The sequence below is a fragment of the Limanda limanda genome, chromosome 4 (genome assembly GCF_963576545.1).
Source record: "Limanda limanda chromosome 4, fLimLim1.1, whole genome shotgun sequence".
Taxonomy (NCBI): domain Eukaryota; kingdom Metazoa; phylum Chordata; class Actinopteri; order Pleuronectiformes; family Pleuronectidae; genus Limanda; species Limanda limanda.
The window spans coordinates 10,794,861-10,814,997 of record NC_083639.1 but is presented as its reverse complement, the minus strand read 5'-3'; the positions used below and the strand labels follow the sequence as shown (position 1 = coordinate 10,814,997).

At 41.8% G+C, this 20,137-nt stretch overlaps 2 protein-coding genes across 2 annotated transcripts in view; both read left to right on the top strand.

Annotated features, from left to right (window-relative positions):
- slc4a8 (solute carrier family 4 member 8) overlaps nt 1-20,137 on the top strand; it is a 27,330-nt gene that overhangs the window by 6,966 nt on the left and 227 nt on the right. Inside the window, exons 7-23 of the mRNA XM_061069236.1 lie at nt 231-388; nt 482-569; nt 691-837; nt 968-1,068; nt 3,728-3,902; nt 4,048-4,181; nt 4,277-4,522; nt 5,206-5,311; nt 5,554-5,715; nt 5,804-5,917; nt 6,006-6,167; nt 6,263-6,514; nt 6,619-6,687; nt 7,100-7,273; nt 7,359-7,490; nt 7,572-7,675; nt 7,907-8,008. Of these exons, the coding sequence (XP_060925219.1) occupies nt 231-388; nt 482-569; nt 691-837; nt 968-1,068; nt 3,728-3,902; nt 4,048-4,181; nt 4,277-4,522; nt 5,206-5,311; nt 5,554-5,715; nt 5,804-5,917; nt 6,006-6,167; nt 6,263-6,514; nt 6,619-6,687; nt 7,100-7,273; nt 7,359-7,490; nt 7,572-7,675; nt 7,907-8,008 (2,426 nt within the window). The remainder of the gene's footprint in view (nt 1-230; nt 389-481; nt 570-690; nt 838-967; nt 1,069-3,727; nt 3,903-4,047; nt 4,182-4,276; nt 4,523-5,205; nt 5,312-5,553; nt 5,716-5,803; nt 5,918-6,005; nt 6,168-6,262; nt 6,515-6,618; nt 6,688-7,099; nt 7,274-7,358; nt 7,491-7,571; nt 7,676-7,906; nt 8,009-20,137) is intronic.
- Nucleotides 19,442-20,137, top strand: part of si:dkey-195m11.8 (fidgetin-like protein 2) — a 15,075-nt gene continuing 14,379 nt past the window's right edge. The window contains exon 1 of the mRNA XM_061069570.1: nt 19,442-19,563. The gene's annotated coding sequence lies outside the window, so the exon portion shown is untranslated. The remainder of the gene's footprint in view (nt 19,564-20,137) is intronic.

Here is a 20,137-nt window from a genome sequence, read left to right as displayed (position 1 = left end):
ACCTCGGACCACAGATGAAAGCTTCTATTTAAGCCAAATGTTAACTTCCACCTGGGAATACGTGCGCATCTATGTGCAGTTATATACCCGACACTGAAAAGCAAGATTCTCTGGCATTAGGCTGCACCTGAAGTGGGAGACTTTTACCTAGACTGAAGACTTAGGAATTCAGTGAGTGACAGTTTTTCTAATCTTACTCAATGGTAATTTCTGCCTTGTCTCATTACCAGGTGGACCTGCACTTCATGAAGAAGATCCCAGAGGGGGCAGAGGCCTCCAATGTGCTCGTGGGAGAGCTGGACTTCCTCGAGAGGCCCTTCGTGGCCTTTGTCCGCCTCTCTCCTGCTGTGCTGCTCACCGGCCTCACTGAGGTGCCCATACCTACCAGGTAGAAAGCAATAAACCTGAAAGTTCTTATTATGTAAATTCAATCATCCAGAAACCATTTACATACTGGTTATTTTCTGCTGACAAAAAACAGGTTCCTCTTCATTCTTCTGGGCCCGGATGGAAAGGCTCAGCAATACCATCAAATTGGACGCTCAATGGCGACCATCATGACAGACGAGGTCAGAGCTCTGCCAAATAAGATGTAGCTTCAGAAACCTCCAGAGTAAAAATTGATTATCAACATCTGTCGTGCAAAGGGGGACTTATGTCTCCTTTGTCCTTCACTTCTCTCTGCTTCAGATCTTCCATGATGTAGCGTACAAGGCGAAGAACAGAGATGACCTGCTTGCTGGGATAGATGAATTCCTGGACATGGCGACTGTCCTGCCGCCAGGAGAGTGGGACCCCTCTATCCGCATCGAGCCGCCTAAGAATGTCCCCTCTCAGGTATGCAGCTACGATGTCACAGAGATTCGCTTTTCAGGTCTTGCTACAACTTTGATTAGCAGTGAAGGCCAACAGGTAAAGTGTCTGATTTGTGTCTGCTCCTGGACTGTGCTGGACTTTGTGTCTGCAGGAGAAGAGAAAGATGCCAGGAGTCCCTAACGGTACAGCCTGCCCGGTGGATGAAGAACTACATGCTGAGCAGCATGGGCCAGAGCTGCAGAGAACTGGAAGGTAAACTGACATTTGGGTTTACTGCACAGGGTTTTGGCTTGAGTGGTTCAGCCGATTTGAGAATGCAAAATTCCACAATTGGTTATAAAATATCAGGATATGCATCATAAAAAGAGCCAGTGTAAAAACTTTGAGGAGGCTTGGGGCTTCTGAAGGGATGTGTTGCAGTGTCAGGCCGATATTAGCACACAACACATCTGCCAGTTGCTCAGGGCCATAAAAACTAAATGTGGATTTGTCAAGAGATAAGCTGGGACAAGCAAGTGACAACCACCACAGCACACAAGTGGGACAGCTCGGAATTTTTTTTTCAGTTCTTAAAGATTTCTAAAAGAGTAGGTTTCTGTAAAACCCTCAGAAAAATCTTCAGTTCATGCTGACCCTCAGTGGTCAACAGTTTTGAAACTCTCAGCCAAAGACAACAGTGAAACAGGTCGTTTCATCCTGTTAAGTTAAGGCCAATTTATGCCTCTCCGTTGTTTCTATTACGGACAGATAAGACCGCCCTATCCGTCGTGAAACGCCATCTCCGAGGGCTTCGGACAGCTTTTCGTACACGTCCGATTTTTCTAACTATCCGTCTTCATGTTGGAGACCCGACGGACCGCTCTTGGCTGTGATTGGTCCGCGAACGACATCATTTCCGTATGACGTCATTTCCGTATTTCCGGACCTCAAACTTCCTGTTTACTTGTAGCAACAAACACGAACACAACTATGATTCTACGATTAATGTGACGTGTGTGTTAAGCCAGCGGAGTTGTCCGGCTGACGGTGGCTCGTTAGAGCACTGACGGCATGTGTGCACGGTCACATACGGTTATAACGAGCTTTCAAAACGGCGCTAGCAGGCTAGGCTAGCGGGCTAGGCTAGCCACGATGCTAACTGCGGTGGTAACAGAGCAAGAACCCGCCGTCACGACTTTAATTCCACTTCTATCATGACACTGTTTCTATAATACCGTCAGGTTAGAAGCAAGCACTGGGTAGTAGTAGTTAGTGCCGGGAGTCCCTGCTGACTGTGTGTGGAAGCTGGGGGGGAGCTAGGTCCGTGTAGCTTCTAGCTACATGTAGCCTCAAGCAGATTCAAGCTGTGGAATCAGCAACACAGTTCGGAAACAAGACCGGAGAACCGCTGCGCTAAGAAACGATTACACCAGCATTTTGACCCGCTGGGTGTCACTTTATTTAGTTCTGTTAGTTGCCATGGTTCAGTGTGTGGGACGCAAGCTAACATGTCAACAGAGACACGTGGACTTCTTCTTCCCAAATGGGGTAGGCTTCTCTGAGCTCGTCTTCCGTTGCGCCACCTATGGGTTTGGCGGTGAATTTTTTCCGACGTAGACTGACGGAGAAGTAAAAATCAAAAAGACTCTTTGTCCCCCGCTGAGACCTCTCCGAGAAACGGACACGTAGTAGTATATAAGAGCCTTTACTTTTTAGCGACCCTGTTAGTATGTGCATGTGTTTTATGTATTTTGGCAAATTACACCTGCAATCAGGTTGAAGGAGGTGTAGAAATACCAGGAATTAAATGAGATCATAAAACAGGTACCAAATGAGAGTAAGGGAGATGTCAATCAAACACACCCACACAGAGGAGCAGTTAATACAGTTAGTATTATTAGGGGACACACCTAATGTGGAGGGACATTTACTGTGCAGTCCCTTTCATTATCCCCTTAATGCAACAGTAATCTTAAAAAGTCAACATAACCAACAAAAACAAAAAATTAATTCTCTAAAGATTATTTTGTTGTTTAACTTCTTGATAAACTTAAAGCAACACTATGTAGGTTTAACTGAGCAACAGCGCCCTCTGCAGGCATACATGGTGATTCATTCTGTTGGGTTCAGTGTCTGAGTGATCAAGAGGTTTTCATGTAGAGAATAAACAAAGCCTGTCTGTGCGTTGCGTGGAACTCTGTCTGCGTGTTGTCTCACTTACTGAACTGAAGCACAACCTAATGGTGGATAGTGCCCATGATCCTCGGCTTCCTGGACCAGATGAGCTGTTGCTGTAACAAATGCACAGAAATCTGTTTAGAATCTTTATTTGCTTATTTTCTGAAATTTGCTCACTGAATATTAGAGATAGAAAGCTTATTTTGAATGACTTCTAAGTCTTTTTAACTGATCAAATAGTTCTGCCAATTTAGACTGGGACTGTCGGATATTCATCTTACCCACTCACAAGTTACATAGGGCGATGAGTGGGAGTGAAAGAGAGGCACCACTCTTTCCATTTTAAGTCAGTTTACCATAAACTTATTTTGAAGCTTTTGAGGTATAAAAATATTGTATAGTGTTGCTTTCAGAAGTTGGATTAATTTCCTAGTCTATTTTTTTTATAATCTAATGAAAGCTAGAGCTAAAGCTAGAGCCTGGACGCTTTGAACTTAGCTTTGCATACGGAGTAGATGATAACTTCCAATAAGGATTTCAAGTGTCAAAACCACACAAAGTTCCAAAACGTGCTCACAGTGTGAATGGGTTGTATCTTAAGAAAAAGGATAGATTGCAGTTTTGTGGGAAGTAATTAGAGACTGTTGTTACAATGAAGCAAGGGGAATGCTTTTAGACATACTGAGTTGAGTCTCTGTGTTGCTCATTGTCTAATCTTCCCTGTCCCTCTTCGTTCCTTGTGTGTTGTGGCCAGGTTGTTTGGCGGTCTGATCCTGGACATCAAGAGAAAAGTTCCTTTCTACCTGAGCGACTATAAGGATGGACTGAACCTCCAGTGTGTGGCCTCTTTCCTCTTCCTCTACTGTGCCTGCATGTCTCCTGTTATCACCTTTGGAGGACTGTTGGGGGAGGCGACAGAGGGACGCATTGTAAGAGCACAATCACTGTGGAATACTGCACTCACATTCTGTAGTGTGATATGAGCATCATGAAAACACCATATACATTGTTTGCTATTTAATCCTGTAGAGCAAACAGGACACACTTACTGTATTTCCATTATTCCTCTTATAGAGTGCAATAGAATCCTTACTTGGTGCATCTATGACTGGAGTGGCCTACTCAGTGTTTTCTGGTCAGCCTCTCACCATTCTGGGCAGCACAGGTCCGGTACTTGTGTTTGAGAAAATCCTCTACAAGTTCTGCAAGTACGTTCACGATTGCGACAACCTTTTTAATCACCACCCTGAGATATATTCTGCTTAACTGTTATATATTGTCTCATCCTGTGTCGTCAATTCAGGGACTACAATCTGTCCTATCTGTCACTGAGGGCCTGCATCGGCCTGTGGACGGCCCTGATGTGCTTGACGTTGGTTGCCACGGATGCTAGCTCTCTGGTGTGCTACATCACTCGGTTCACAGAGGAGGCCTTCGCCGCCCTCATCTGCCTCATCTTCATCTATGAAGCCTTGGAGAAGCTATTCCACCTGAGAGAAATCTACCCATTCAACACACACAGCGAACTGGACAAACTCACACTGGCATAGTGAGTAAATTCATGTTTGCTCGGCTGGTTCCCTCCTGCTCCCCCCTGTATGTTAACATGGGAGTTTTGTACGCTCTGTGAAACAGACAGGATATCTCACAAACTTCTTGAGGATCCTGATTATATTTTGGTGGTCATAGGTCAAAGGTCTAGATTGTTGCGACATCACAAAACACATACGTTGCCGTGTGAACATGATATCTAAGGAACAAAATCCTTTTAATTTGGTACAAACATTAACTGGGACTCAATTATGATTTTTTTTAAATTTGGCAGCCAACAGCAAAGATGCTGTGACCTTACAAACATGTTTTTGATCTTGTGAGCTCAACATCTCAGGAAGAACTCGACCTCTTCAAATTTGGCACAAACATTCACATGGACTCAACTCATCAACGATTGGTTTGATTTCGGTGGTCAAAAGTCAAAGTGGCCTAACAGAACATGTTTTTGACCTCTAGATTTTGGCTTCTTGAACATTTCATATATATTATGATTCAAAGATGTTCAAAGGTGACGCTGAAAAATATATACTGCATTGTTTCATTGTTTTTTTCTGTCTCTGTCCTTTCTTCTAAGTTAATATCTTAGCATGGTGTTCCCCATTATGTCTGGCCTAATTTAAGGGATAAAACCATTAACCATACACTGAATTCTCTCTGTGTGTGTCTCTGTCTCTGTAGCTGTAGGTGTGCCGAACCTGATAATCCCAGTAATAAAACATTACAGATGTGGAGTGAGAAAAACATCACATCGTCTGCTGTACCTTGGACCAACCTCACTGTCACGGTAACCTAACTATGTGGAAACAAACACGCTCCTTAGGACACCTAATGTCAGTATAACTTTCACATGCTAGCATTCACCAGATAGTTAACATTTAACTGACCCCCAGCCCTCCCTTGAGCAGCTTCCATTATGTGTTTTGCACTATTTATAGACATGCCTTATCATTAAGATGAAACAATCTATTTTCTTTTTATTCATGTAATGCATCTTTCTTCTAAAATAATCTTTGTGAATCCCTACAGGAGTGTAAAAATCTGCAGGGTCACTTTGTTGGGACAGCGTGTGGCCACCATGGCCCCTACACCCCAGATGTTCTCTTCTGGTCCACCATTTTGTTCTTCTTAACCTTCCTCATGTCCGCCTTTCTCAAACAATTCAAGACAAGTCGTTATTTCCCCACCAGGGTAATCAAACTCTTTCTGATCTCTACAAATACTGACATGCCACATTATCCACCATTGATTTGTGATTGTTGTTATTACCTGTGCCCAGGTGCGGTCTATGATCAGTGACTTTGCAGTGTTCCTCACCATTGTCTTCATGGTTCTGCTTGACTATTTCGTTGGAATACCGTCCCAGAAGTTGAAGGTGCCCAGCAAATTCCAGGTATACAGAAAAACTTAGGATGAACGTTTATGTAATGTAAATCCTCGGTGGAGTCATGGCCTGACTCCTCTGTGATGTGTCCCTCAAGCCCACCAGAGATGATCGAGGTTGGCTGATTAATCCAATAGGACGTAACCCATGGTGGACTATCTTGGCTGCTTTCGTCCCTGCTCTTCTTTGCACCATCCTCATCTTCATGGACCAGCAGATCACTGCTGTCATCATCAACCGCAAAGAGCACAAACTACTGGCAAGGAACCTTTTGAAATTGTATATTCTGCGGCTTTTATTTCTAGATTGAGTGTAGCTGCTCTGTGAACCTGCACCTGTCCTTGTGTTTTGTAGAAGGGCTGTGGGTACCACCTGGACCTGCTGATTGTGGGGGTGATGCTGGCGGTGTGCTCCATCATGGGCTTGCCCTGGTTCGTAGCGGCCACCGTCCTGTCCATTTCTCATGTCAACAGCCTGAAGCTGGAGTCGGAGAGCTCGGCTCCCGGGGAGCAGCCTCGCTTCCTGGGCATTCGAGAGCAGAGACTCACCGGCCTCTTCATCTTCCTGCTCATGGGCTGCTCTGTATTCTTTACCGGAGCCCTGCAGGTAAGTCCAGACAAGCTGTGCAATGCTGCCCCCCTCTGGCTGGGACATTAAGAGAGCATGAAATGGTGATGAAGTCTATCGATGCGTTTTGCTCTTTTTTTCAGTTCATTCCTATGCCAGTGTTGTACGGAGTTTTCCTCTACATGGGAGCCTCTTCATTAAATGGCATCCAGGTAAAATGAAATTTGAGATGTACATCATGTTTACATTTGGCATAGAAGTGGGGATGTGTGCATGTATATTATAAACTTTTATTATATTTCTATTTATACCTATCACTTCAGCTTGGATTATTCAAACCCAAAATGTTCTGAGCCGTTCTCTCTATCCCAGCTTCTTACTACTTTGTCTGTCTCTGTTAAGCCCTGTTTTTTATCTCATTAATTCTGTTCCAATTCAATGAGGCCTTACAGTTAATTGTCCAAACTATTTAAATTAATCTGTCATTCATAATCACTTCCTTTTTCTTGCCATATTCACCATCTTCCTCTCTGCTGACTCTGTTCTTATTAATAAATTTCTCTCCTTACCCTCTCCCTCTCTCCAACTCCCCATCCACCTGCCTTCGCCTTCTTTACCTCTCAGCTCTTCGACCGCCTGAAGCTGTTCGGCATGCCAGCGAAGCACCAGCCAGACTTCATCTACCTGCGCCACGTCCCCCTGAGGAAGGTTCACCTGTTCACGATCACCCAGCTCACCTGTCTGGCGCTGCTGTGGTTCATCAAGACTTCGCCGGCTGCTATCGTCTTCCCCATGATGGTGAGCTGACCAGCACCAACATCCTGTTTCAATTCTCTGCTCCCTCCCCATCTCTTACATTTAAATTACGTTGCTTCTCCTCCAGGTGCTGGCGCTGGTTTTTGTGCGCAAACTGCTGGACTTGTGCTTCTCTAAGCGAGAGCTGAGTTACCTGGATGATATAATGCCTGAATCGAAGAAAAAGAATCTTGACGATGCCTCCAAAAAGAAAGACGAGGTAGTGGAAATCGTTTCAAAGTCCTGACATACGAATATGCACATATTGACTTCATGTTTTCAATGGATGTGTGTCTTTCAGGAATCGCAGGTGATGCTCACTACAAACCCGGAAGATGCAGCTACAGTTCAGATTCCGCTGGAGAGCAGCAAGTCTGACCAGACCATAAAAGCACATGACCCCAGGTGAGTACACACACACAGTGCATGCACACCTACACAGAATGAAATGGACAGCGCTTGCACCAGATGATGGTAGGAATAGAGAAATGTTTCCTTCACCTTCCTCTATATTTGGTGTGTGGTCTGTTCACCCTGTGATTACTAACACCCTGAGAGCTCTCCCTAAACCCTGCCTCACCCTCCTTTCTCCCCTCTCTGCTCTCTGATCTTTCCGTCCATCTCCCCGCTCCTCAGGTGTGACCCCTCTGATATTAATATATCCGACGAAATGTCTAAAACCACCGTGTGGAAATCCCTCAACTCCAATCCTCGTCCCGTGGCTGCTAAGAAGGCAAGGCCACGCCCCTCTCTCTCTCTCTCTCTCTCTCTCTCTCTCTCTCTCTCTCTCTCTATCTCTCTCTCTCTCTCTCTCTCTCTCTCTCCTCGTCACCCTTGCTTTGGATCATGTTGTGTTTCCAGTTGTTGCAGTGCATAGACTTTATTTAAAGATGGACGACATGACGGCTCCCCAAACGTCAAGCCAAAGTGTCACAAGCTGGCTGTATAAACCTGCCTCCTCAGCATTAGTGGATGGGACATCGCGCAAACTAGCACATTAAATAGATTTTTCTCAAAGATGGTTTCTACCATTTTAGGTAGTTGTTATCACACTGATGTCCAAGTGTTTCTATTAAAGGACGTTTAGTTTTAGGGTGAAGCGTAATGGTTGACAGCTGAGACTGATCGAGCGAATGTATGTATGCTTCAGCTGCTCCATCCCTGATCCCACAGTCTCTGACTCTAAATGCACAAGACGGTAGCGTTAGTCTGCAGGATATTTAGGCTTTATTTCTGAATATTTGGAGAAAATGGGGAATCGTTGTTGATCTCTTCATTAAGTCTATTCTCCAGATTGATTTGTAGTTGCAAATTCCATCAAAACTGCCCTCTTTCTTCTCTTACCTGTTGTATTTGTCTGTATTTTCCCACTGCAGGATTGAAGGGATCACGTTCATAGATGAGTAAAGGATGTCCAGAGTCCCGACAGGCTTGACTGTGTCGTTTGACTGTAGTTCTTGACATCAGGATGCTGCTGCGATTTGGCTGCATTGACCGTCGGCCCCTTCACTGCTTAGAGAAGCAGGTCTCAATGATTCGTACCAGCTGCCTGCTACACAGACAACAAACACTCAAAGAAACGGGTGCATTAGACTTGTGTCCAGAGAGACATTCACATTCTTTTAGCTTTTCTGAGGACTGAGTATATACCAAGCTAAAACAGATCCAGTCTAACAAAACAAAAATCCACTACAATAGCCCTGATCATACCTTGAGGAAGTTTCTAATGTCCAGTTTTTGTTCAAATATATATATAGAGGATGTAGTTTGTGATGCTGTTGAGCTGCATTGAGAGAAATGTTATTATATTTTGTCTACCCTATTTATGTGATGGGAACAGACCAAATACTGAGTTAGTTTTATTTAGGTGTTGCTAATAAACTGGCTGTGATGCGTATTATGATGAGTATTTTAATTTTTGGTCCTCACAAAGATATAAGAGCCTGCAGGCACTCACCCACACACACACACACATGCACACACCTCAACCTCTTCCCATTATTCGACCTGTTCATCAGAAACACCCAGGTTCCTCCTCTCGACTGTACATTTAGCTGGGCTTCATAACAGAGTGCAAATGCTCCATCGAATACAAAACAGGTTCTTTTTAATAATGTAGTAGGTCTACTAGTCACCATTTCTTAAATCTACTATCCTATTTATTTCATGTGACATGAGTGTGTTCTTAATTTTTTTTAATTAGTGATACGGTTAGATATTTAGTAGATTTTACGAATACATTGCAGGTTCAGTAGACAAACCCTCATTTAGGGGCGTAAAACTCTGTTGTCAGTATTGTGTGATGGTGTAAACTGAAATCTGTAAATGTTAGAAGAACCACTTCAGTTGAAGCAGTGGCATCAATAATAATAATGTGTTTTTTTTTTAGGTCCATTTATGGACCATGATTGTGTAGGATGGAGGTTGTCGAGCCAAATGTTTGCCATGTTTTAGTAAAGTGGCTTATTTCTTTACCTCATACAAGGTTGTGAATGCAAATGCAGCATGTGTGACGCCAACATGTTTGTGTGTGTGAGTGTGTGTATGTGTGTGTGTGTGTGTGTGTGTGTGTGTGTGTGTGTGTGTGTGTGTGTGCCTTTTAAGTGTGGCATGGTGGAGCATTTTCTTTCAAGCAATAATTTTCCCCAAACAAAACCTATATATTGACCTTACAACATGTCTTTCTTTTTTTTATCCGCATCCTTTTGTACAAGTGCAACCTTGTTTATCCATCAGTGGGTGGAATACTGGCTGTTCAGGAAAATGTAATTATTTGTAACCAAAAGATGATCACTTTACTTATGTTTGCCAAAAATTACACACTACTGAAAAGTGATATTTTGACATTAATCCGTTCATTCTTTCATTGCTGAGATATGTGGACGGATAAGGTTCCACCCTAAGGCGTTCTAATTTTCTACTATCAGCATCACATATAAGAGTTGTTCTGTTTTGATTTAGTCCGGTGTGGAGCTAAAGGGAGCAGAGAGAATGATCCTCAATAATTAACAATAACTTTATTTGCAGTAGCACTTTCTGTAGATAAAGACTTTGTGATATATTTTATTTTTTTCCAAAGATATATTAAGCAATGAAATGATTTTACAATAATTTATTCTAGTTATTTATTTTTCGATATTCAAAGTGTCATGTCCTCTTCACTTTCTGTATATACTGTAATGAGCAAATGGAGCTGAGGGAGAGGCTGAAGAATGCAACACGTAAATAATGGTTTGATGAATGATCTCTATAAAATACCACCACAGGTTGATCTTACATGGAGAGACAGGCAGACAGCAGGAGTTTGTCTAATAAACCGATTGTCACTTCATTTTATTGTTGATGGAGGAACTGGAGAATCCAGGAGCAGATCATAAAACAATTATTGATTGATTTTTAACATTTTATTAAACTAAATTGATTATTAACAGTTGCATAAGTTTTAAAGAATTATCAATGACTGTTAGTTACACAGTAATGTCTATCAAAGGGTTTGCTTTCACTCATTATTCCAGGTCAAGTGAGGCTGTTCACTTTTAACAGTGTGTTTTATTGCTAATGAATTCCACAATTTCTCAATTTACAACCAATTCAATTTGTTTTTTCTTATAGAGATTACATAGTTTATTTTGAAATAACATGAAACTAAAAGAAAATCCCCTTAAAATCCAACTTTCAAGTAAATTTTCAATAATTCAAAAAGGTAATCTATTTAAAATGGCCCCAGCTGAAGTCTAATTGGCCCCTGAAGTGCCCCCGTCCTGTCAGTAGTCTTTTTTAAATAAACTTACTAGAAGAACACATTGTTCTTAAACAAGGAATAATTTAACAGTTAACAAGGAATGACTTAAAAGTCTACCTTACTGATTCAGAAAATCGACCTGGATGTTGACATATGATCGTCCCCTCTGTGAACCGTGGCCCCTCTATGGCCCCTGATTAAGAAAAATCCTATCCACCACTGCTATCAATATTAACTCATGTTTCAAATCTGTAATGTCCTTGTTGTGCTGTCTAATGAGATACCAATTGGTGAATTGTTTTATATACAATGTAATCATTCTCAAGGCTTCCAAATATAGTCCCCATCATTTCCATTCAAGGGACTTTAAAGCAACGTGCACAAGTACAGTAAACCATCACTGTAACCTCAAATGCAGTAAAACCTAGACCAAGACATGAATGAAAGTTTCATTCTGTGTGTTTGCTGTCACACATGTGCTTTGACTCTGACAGAGTTTTGAATGTGAATGCTCATCATGTGTCTGAGGACCCATCACTTAACAGCATGACTAAATATTATCCATTGTGTAAATATACATAAAGCCTAAAATACAGCAAATACTGTAAATTGAGGAATAAACTGAAATCAACGACAATGGAGTCGACCAAATTGTGAAAAAAAACACTTTTAAACATCTCGTGTCTATGACCATGAATGTGCTGTAACAGAATACATCATTTATTTAGTGATTGTTAAAATAATGAGCAACATGTGTCTTAACGTTGTGTTTCAACTCATTAATGTATATGTGAATGTATGATAAACATAAAGTGAAATGCCTTCAGTATCTACACGTGACCACAAGCAGTCATACATTTAGACGATTTTGAACTTTGACCTTACATCTGACCAAAAACAGACATTTGAAACGTCAGTAATGAGGCACAGGCTGTCGGGGGGGAAAACTTTGAATACTTACCGTGTCTCATTTTGGACAAATGTCAAATTAAGCAAGAAACCTGTGTTGCATATGTCCTCCTCACCTGCCTACTTCATTTGTATGTGTTGATATAAGTGAAAACTGTGCACTGTGTGAGGCTGTGTCCCAATGAACTAAAATCTGTATCTGTGCACGTTCAGAGAGAGAGAGTGACAGAGAGCAGATGTTATTTCAGGGAGAAAAAGAACATCTGGACTGCTGTAAACTGTTTCATACAGTCTTGGAGCCATAGCAAGAGCAAAAACCTTGTGCGTTCAGCCACTGGACGATCAGACCAGCTCAAAAGAATTATACATGTTTTATATGTATGTGAAATTTAAGTTTTGATTAATGGAAAAATAAATAACTATACTGTTTAATTGAAAATGACTGTTTCATTTATTTATTACATATTGGTGGTTATTTTTGTTTGAATGACGGGGGAAGTCTTGGTGACATTAAATACGGATGCTGCAGATGGACTCGCAACTCATCACGTACATGAGCAGTGAAAACGAGCGAAGTAAAGAAGGTCAGTGATCTGTACCTGCTAGATGGGTCACACATGATTTTACACTGAGTCATGCATCGTTAACACTCTGAGTACAGATACAGTATTTTAGTGGTGGGCGCACTTCAGGTCATCTCAGCTCGTGACCTTGACAAGATACTGAACCCCTAAAATTGGCAGGACTTCAACCACCTATTATTTGCACAATATCTTACAGGGGTACGCAGATCATGTTAACACAAGTGTGAGCACCACAGACATTGTAAATGAATGGGGTAAAGGGTAAATAATAAAAGATCATTTACCTTGTAAGAAAATTAATAAGTAAGAGTCGAGATAAATGACATAAACCTTAGACACTATAATTTATAATATAACTACATCATATTGTTTGGATACTTTTTTATTTAAAAGTGGTAACTTTAGATTACTTGTTGACATGTAAGAGCATCATGTATGCTGATGTTTGTTATGAGTTGCTCCACTAGGAGGCAGCAGAGTCCCAATATTAAGTTTTGCCTCCTGGTATCTAAATTCTGCCCTGTTTCATCATTTGAAGGCAGATATAACACATGCCTCCACCTGAGAGGTAACCGACGAGAACAAAAATACATCAACTCCTCTACTGTCCTCCCAGCATCTTGAATCTGTTTCCATTTGTATTTGTGCTGCACCCCCTCCCCCAGCTCGTTATCCTGAGGTGAAAACACAGTGAGCACATCTGGAGGTGATCCTGGCTGCAGAGGGGTAGCCTGTGGGAAGGGGAGTGAGGTTAAAGATGCACCGCTCTCTGTGTGTGTGTGTGTGTGTGTGTGTGTGTGTGTGTGTGTGTGTGTGTGTGTGTGTGTGTGTGTGTGTGTGTGTGTGTGTGTGTGTGTGTACGTGTATATGTGCATGTGTGTGTGCGTGCCCTGAGGGTGTCATGTGACCCTTACTCCCCAAAAATGCTCCTGATTACAAACAGCTGGCTTGCTGTGGAGTGAACCAATCAGGTGAGCTCGGGGCTGTGACATCATGTGGAAGAGGGGAAGGTTGACAGGACATTTAAGGGAGCTTGTTAAGACTTATCTGTTTTTTACTTGAATATATTGACCATGGTTTTGTCTTGTTTGGGGGAAATGTATTGTTTGGTCTCTATGATGATGATGATGATTGATGATGATGATGATGATTATCATTACTATTTATGTGGCTCCCTCTGTATTTCAACCATTTGTTTTCTTGTTGTGCAGCACTTTGTACTTTGTGTTTAAACCATAGTTTAAACATGCTCTCAAAATAAAGTTATTACTGAGCAAAGACTAATTGAAGATTGACACAGGAAGACAAATGTGATTAATTTAATTAAAATAGCTAAATATATTATTTATTAATCGAAATTCGAGCGTCGTGCTTTGTTTTCAATAGCAGGAAGTTCAGACAATAAGTTGATTCAATTTGACGTTCTACAAAACAAAAAGCATTCAAAATATACCAAATAGTAAGACATTTTAATTTTCAAAAAATATTATATGTTGTATTTCACTTTTAGTTCACCCATAGCCTTTATTTACATTAATAAAGATGAAAATTATTAAAATATATTCTCCAATCTGCAGCCTGCTCCATTAATCTGCATTTGATTCCCAATAGATGTTTTAATCTTGTTATACTGTCAAACTATGTCTCATATTCACTGTGTGCTCGTGGGGGTCCAGTTGCGTTAAGGTCCAATCAGCTGAGGAGGAACACTGGCCCCAATGTCTCTCTTCCTAGATTCAAACACTCAAAGAAATCGATTGTGCTCATGTGAAGGTCCTGTGCTTTTTGTGAAACAGGGTTTATGAACAAACTGCAGCTGGTCGATTTCTTAGGACTGATACAAACGTCTGAATGTCGTGAATGAATAAACACAGGTCATTTTTTTTATCATTAGCCAGCATTAAAGATGCGCCATTCGTTTTCTTATTCTTCTTCTATCTGAGTTTAATCCACAACCACGTGGTAGGACTTGGTCTGTGTAGGAGATTACCTTATAAGGAAAAACTTTTGTTTACCCATAATCATTTGAATGCATATCAATGATGTGATCTGTTTGATACATGTACCAGCACTGAAATTTCCAATTTATCAAAACAGAAGAATGTAGTTTCAACTGTCCAAAAGTCCTTGAACCCGGCATAAGTAGCGCACGCTTCCGCCTGAAATAAGTGATAAGAGTCAAGGGTTTGATATTTCTTCAGATGACTTTATTCTACATTTCTCGTCTAAATTGTGTTGTAAACTTCGCACCATCCAGAATCCGTTAGAAAGAGAGAAACATCCTTCCAGACGCAAGGAGCGAAATGTAGTCAGGTGACACCAACAGTCACGTGACGAATCTTTGGGTCAAAAACCTGCTCCCACGAGGGTCCACGAGAGGAAATGTGAGTGTTGTGTCTTCAAGATGTGTGGAAATAATTCAATATAAATAATTATTGGTAACACTTTTAGGCACAAATAGGCTGCATTCTTATTTTGTATCTTTTATTTTTTATCAAATACACAATCAAAACAGTACAATGTCCATGTTTTTACAGGCATTTTGTCTTTGCTGCACATCTAGCTGTGATTGAGTCGTTTACATAGAGCTGCAGGATGTAAGTAAACACTTTTTAGCCCATAAACTGGTTAAGAGAGTTATTAGTTGCATGCACAATAATGTAAACATCTGTCCTAAAGTAACACGATAGTTTAGACTTTGGTGAGAAGATCTATGTTCTTGTGTTTCATCTGTAAACACAGTAATGTTAGCAGCACTTTAGCTTAGCTAAGCTTGGTCTAGGAAACATATTCTCTACTGAAGCCTTTTTACTGTTCATATCCAAGAACTAGTCCTTGTGCTAATTGGGGCTAAACACTAGAAGCTTGTGGTTTCCATTTGTTCAGCTCAAGCTAAATGTTGACTCTCAATCATGCACTAAAAAAAAGATATTTAAGCAGACCCAGTTGTAAATAATACTTTGAACATTGGCTGAATTCCATTTTGCTGCTTTGATTTCAGGGTCTCATTTTTCAAAATTTGGCCATTATTAATGAAACCAGTGCTTTTCCCTTTTTTTTCAACTCTTATACGCTTTACCAACAAATAGAAAAATACGATTGTATATTTAACGCAAGTAACAATGCATGCGCTTACGAGAGTTGAGACAAATACAATACAAGTATGGAGATAGAAGTAAATCAAACCATAAATAAAGAAATAAGAATGTCGTAAAAGAGCCATTGTTTTGACACTGGCTCGTTGACACTAGGTCAAAATGTCTGCCGTGAAAAAAGCCTATTTTTCTTAAAGAGTAATGCTCCAACCTTTTTTTGGAGCTATTTATTCTAGATAGAACAGCATGGAATATGAGTATGTCTGCCTCCTACAAGCTCAAACACAAAATTGTTGGATGTGCGCAAGATCCAACCACAACAATCCCTGTTTCGTCTTTTATTGTCTCCTTTTTTGTTTTTTTCGTTTCTCTTTGACTCAGTGAGCTGTTGTCCTCTTTTCTCACCGAACACAGACGGCTCTGGGCTCTTCCCTCCCCAAATCTGTCAGGCAGAGAGAAAGGGAACTGCTGAATACAGATTTGTCAGCAATTAATCTAACCTCTATTAGCAGACTTGGATATTGTGTCCTCTATACCAGAGAGAACAATAAGCCACTCCAACATGGAGCACTGCGCTCTATGTGTGTGGTGTGCAATCATGTGTGTGTGTTTGTTAGTGGGAGAGTGCATGCGTGTGTGTGTGTGTGTGTGTGTGTGCGTGTCATGTGCATGTTGTGGTTTCAACTACTTCATTCATTACATAGAAAACAATGTCTGCTCAGTGTTATACACTCTCTTGTTTTACTTGTTGTACTTTCAACAGTTAGAGCCTCTTGTGGACATTGACCCTCTGCTGTCATTGGAAATCACTGGGACGAAGCTGCCATTCAACCTTGAAGAGACACGGTATTCTGAATTTGAGGCTGGCTATTTGACATTCTGCACTTGATGAGATGTAAACACAGGAGTTAGCGTAGATACACGTGGGTGTGTACCAATGTGCTATTCTGCTGCTTTTTATTGATTGAATTAAGCAGGTGAATTGGAGTCAATATCGTTTCGCAGAGAAGACGACCATGAACATACAAAATAACCCTCATAATGAATATTAATTCACTATAGCATTAGCTTGTCTCCAGTACACTTATGAATTTTAAGAATCACATGAAGAAAATACAAACTAATGCCAACAACGCATTAGTTGCTTGAGTAAGCGTGTCAGCCACAGACCTACTGGTTCCTACAGAAAATGTAAATCATTCAAAAATAACTCACACATATATATATATATATATATATATATATATATATATATATATATATTCAGTTTTTAATCTTCTGTCATTTCCCAGAAGACCTGTGCACTTGTGAGTGAGTGTTTCTTAATCAGGTGTGTTGACGACTACACTTTCAGCTGTGGATTAATACACATTTGGTGTCCTAGCTAGCACATCTGTGTATTTGGGACTAACTCAAAATAAACTACAGTCACCATGTTCATTATAAAACAGTAACACGCCATCCAGTGAAGCTATGGCAACTTTTTTATGGGATATCTCTATGCTCGTTTGCACAAATGATAAGAATAAGCTTTATCACGGTTTGGATTCACAGGCGACACTATCTGGGATCATTTGGCAATAAGAAAAATCTCCATCCTCATCCTTTAAATACAAACACAGTAGTGCGCTGACACTGACATGGCCTGTGAGAGACAATACCCACGTTTCCTCTGCTTTTTCCAAAGATTTCCTGTTCCTGTTTTGTCCCTACTCTCTCTCTCTCCCTCTGTATGTACGTTTCCCTCTCTGTCTCATTCATACCTCCAATCATTCGTGAACATGCTGGGCCTTGTGGGAATTTGATTTGTATTCCAGCTTTTTCTCTCTTTAAGAGCAGATATGGACTTATTTTCCATAATTTAACCCAATCTCTGTTCTGACTCACTCATGCGCATACACACACACACACGCACGCACACACACACACACACACACACACACACACACACACACACATACACACACGGGTACTGGGACAGTTCAGTGGAGCAGCCTGGCCAGTGCTCAGCTGCTTGAGACAGAATTAGAGTGACAAACAGCTGAGCTTCTCTGGGGTGCTATCATGTGACCTATCCCACCCACAGGGCCAAAGGGACCCAGGCTTAGAGTTACCATGTCCAATTTCCAGCGTAACCATTGGTGCGTGTTTGTGTGTGTGTGTGTAAATTCGCCTTCCTGTGTGTATTTGTGCTACGTCTTTTCCAGTAGTTGACTTGCAAAGAAAATTTGTGTCTCTGCCAGGAAACGTGCTCTCCAACCTGCTAATGGCCACACCTCTCTGTCCGACTGTCATTAACACACGCGCTGCCCTTTGTCCCGCCGCTTGTCCCATTGACCTGCTTTTACATGCAGAGGTGTTTCTGACATAACAAGAGACCACATCTGGGGGGCTTGGACTCTGCAATGAGAAGGTATCAAGCAGCCTACCTTTTTCCACGCAGAAAAAAGAACAGCCCCCCGCAGCACATTTGGGATTGTTTAGATGTATTGTTTCCTCGCCTGCAAAATAACAGCGTGGCTGTTTTCTTTTTTCAGTGTCCGTCAGCAAAGCATGTTGGGGAGAAAGAGCTGAGAGCTGCATTAGCCATTACTCCTCTGAGTCACCTGATGAAAGTTCTTTCAGCAAGCCTGCACCGCCCTTATTAGCAAACCATTGTACTTATAGTGCTCAATAATAATAGTTCACTCAGATGAGCTTTATCTCAACTACACAGTGCTGTACAGTGCACGGAGCAGGGAGGAGGTCATCTCTGTTCAAACTGTGCTGCGTAATTACAGTGGTTTTATTATTGGCTAATAAGACTTAATTAAAGGCAGTTCGTCCTGGGAACAACCACTTTCTGAGACATGGCTTGCAAGTGTCAAACGTGTGTGTGTGTGTGTGTGTGTGTGTGTGTGTGTGTGTGTGTGTGTGTGTGTGTGTGTGTGTGTGTGTGTGTGTGTGTGTGCTGCATTGCCTTGAGTGTTTACAGCAGAGTAACATGAGGAGCAGATCAGCTTGTCCCGCCTACACCATAACTCTAAATGCAGAACCACAGCTGTGTTTCTATACATACGAGGGACCAGGGTTGGAGGAAGAAATAGGTGCTTGAGGGAAGATGTTAAATACTCCAAAAAGGAACGCAGCCTGAGCATGAGATTGAATAAAAGTTATTAATAGATTGATTGATAAATCACAGGTAAAGAAATTAACCCACTTAAGGTTGGAGGCCAATGTGGAGGTCATTGGCTGCTGCCCATGCATGTGTGGAGGATGGTGTGTGTGTATGTGCATGTGTGTGTAGGTAGGGGGATGGGGTACCAAAGGAATTGGTTGTTTCAACCCCACCCTCCCAAAAAACACTAAGATCAATGTACCAGATCAATACAAGTCATTGATAATAACTGAACTTCTCATGTGATCAGTGAAGGAGAAAATTCACCATTTTGCACACGCACGTGTCCTGCATGCTCGGTCGGCCCACTGAAAGTAAACAGTCAGAACCCCAGTGCAAATAAGATCATACACAAATGCATTCAGGAGCATGCATGCAGAATTCCATGCACACACACACACACACACAGAGAGCAGGGGCATACAGGCTCTTCTCTGACACTGCATGATAGGTCACTTTTTCCCCTCTCTCTCCCTTCCTGCTGAAATAGTTTTAACAAAAGAGAGGGAGAAGGCAGGGGGAGGGGTGGCGTGGTTGGGGGAGGGGATGTGTGTGCTGCTCTGTTGTCACTAGGCCCGAGAGAGAGCGAGAGGGGGGAGGGAGAAGGGAGCTGGAGGGCGAGCGAGGGAGTGTAGGAGCAAAGGATAGGGTCCCAGTAGAGAGTAGGAGCCTCACACACACATACACACACTCAGCCACTCACTCACAGAGACGCTCATGTCAGCTCCCTCTGTTTTACTTTGTGAAATAGTAGTGGATTACTTTCCAAACCGAGCCACTCACTGAGTAGATCCAGGCATGATCAGGTCAGTAACCATTTACTCACTTGTTGAAAAAGATTGTGTTTATCTCCGTTCAACAGTCATGACAATGATTCTGCTGCTTCTTGCACATTCCTGTCTCTTTTTCACTCTGTTCTCCATTCCCTCTTCCTAATATATGACCTCTTCTATGTATTTTCCCATTCTACATGCTATAGTTCATTCTCTCTACACACACGCATGACATTCTCATCAGTCTGTCCTCCACACGTTACCTCACACATTCATTCTTCATGTTGTTTCCTCGTGTTGGAGAGCCCCCATGTCCTGCACAGAGTACAAAGTTCTTTTTGCTGTTGTGGTTTGTGGTGTTTGTGTTGAAACGTGGGTGGCTTCAAAGAATTAGAAACTTGTCTCCGCTGGCCGTGCGGTTTTGTGGTCAGAGGGTAAATGCCCCCCCGACCCTCACACATGCATGCAAATGTGCATGTACAGATAGACACATGGGAAGGAAAAAGCTAAAGCAAGATCACTCAGAGTGCTTGAGAAACAAGCATCAGGGGAATATTAGATGCTTTCAGCAAGTAATTCCCCAAAGTATGTGTCACTAGTTTATTTT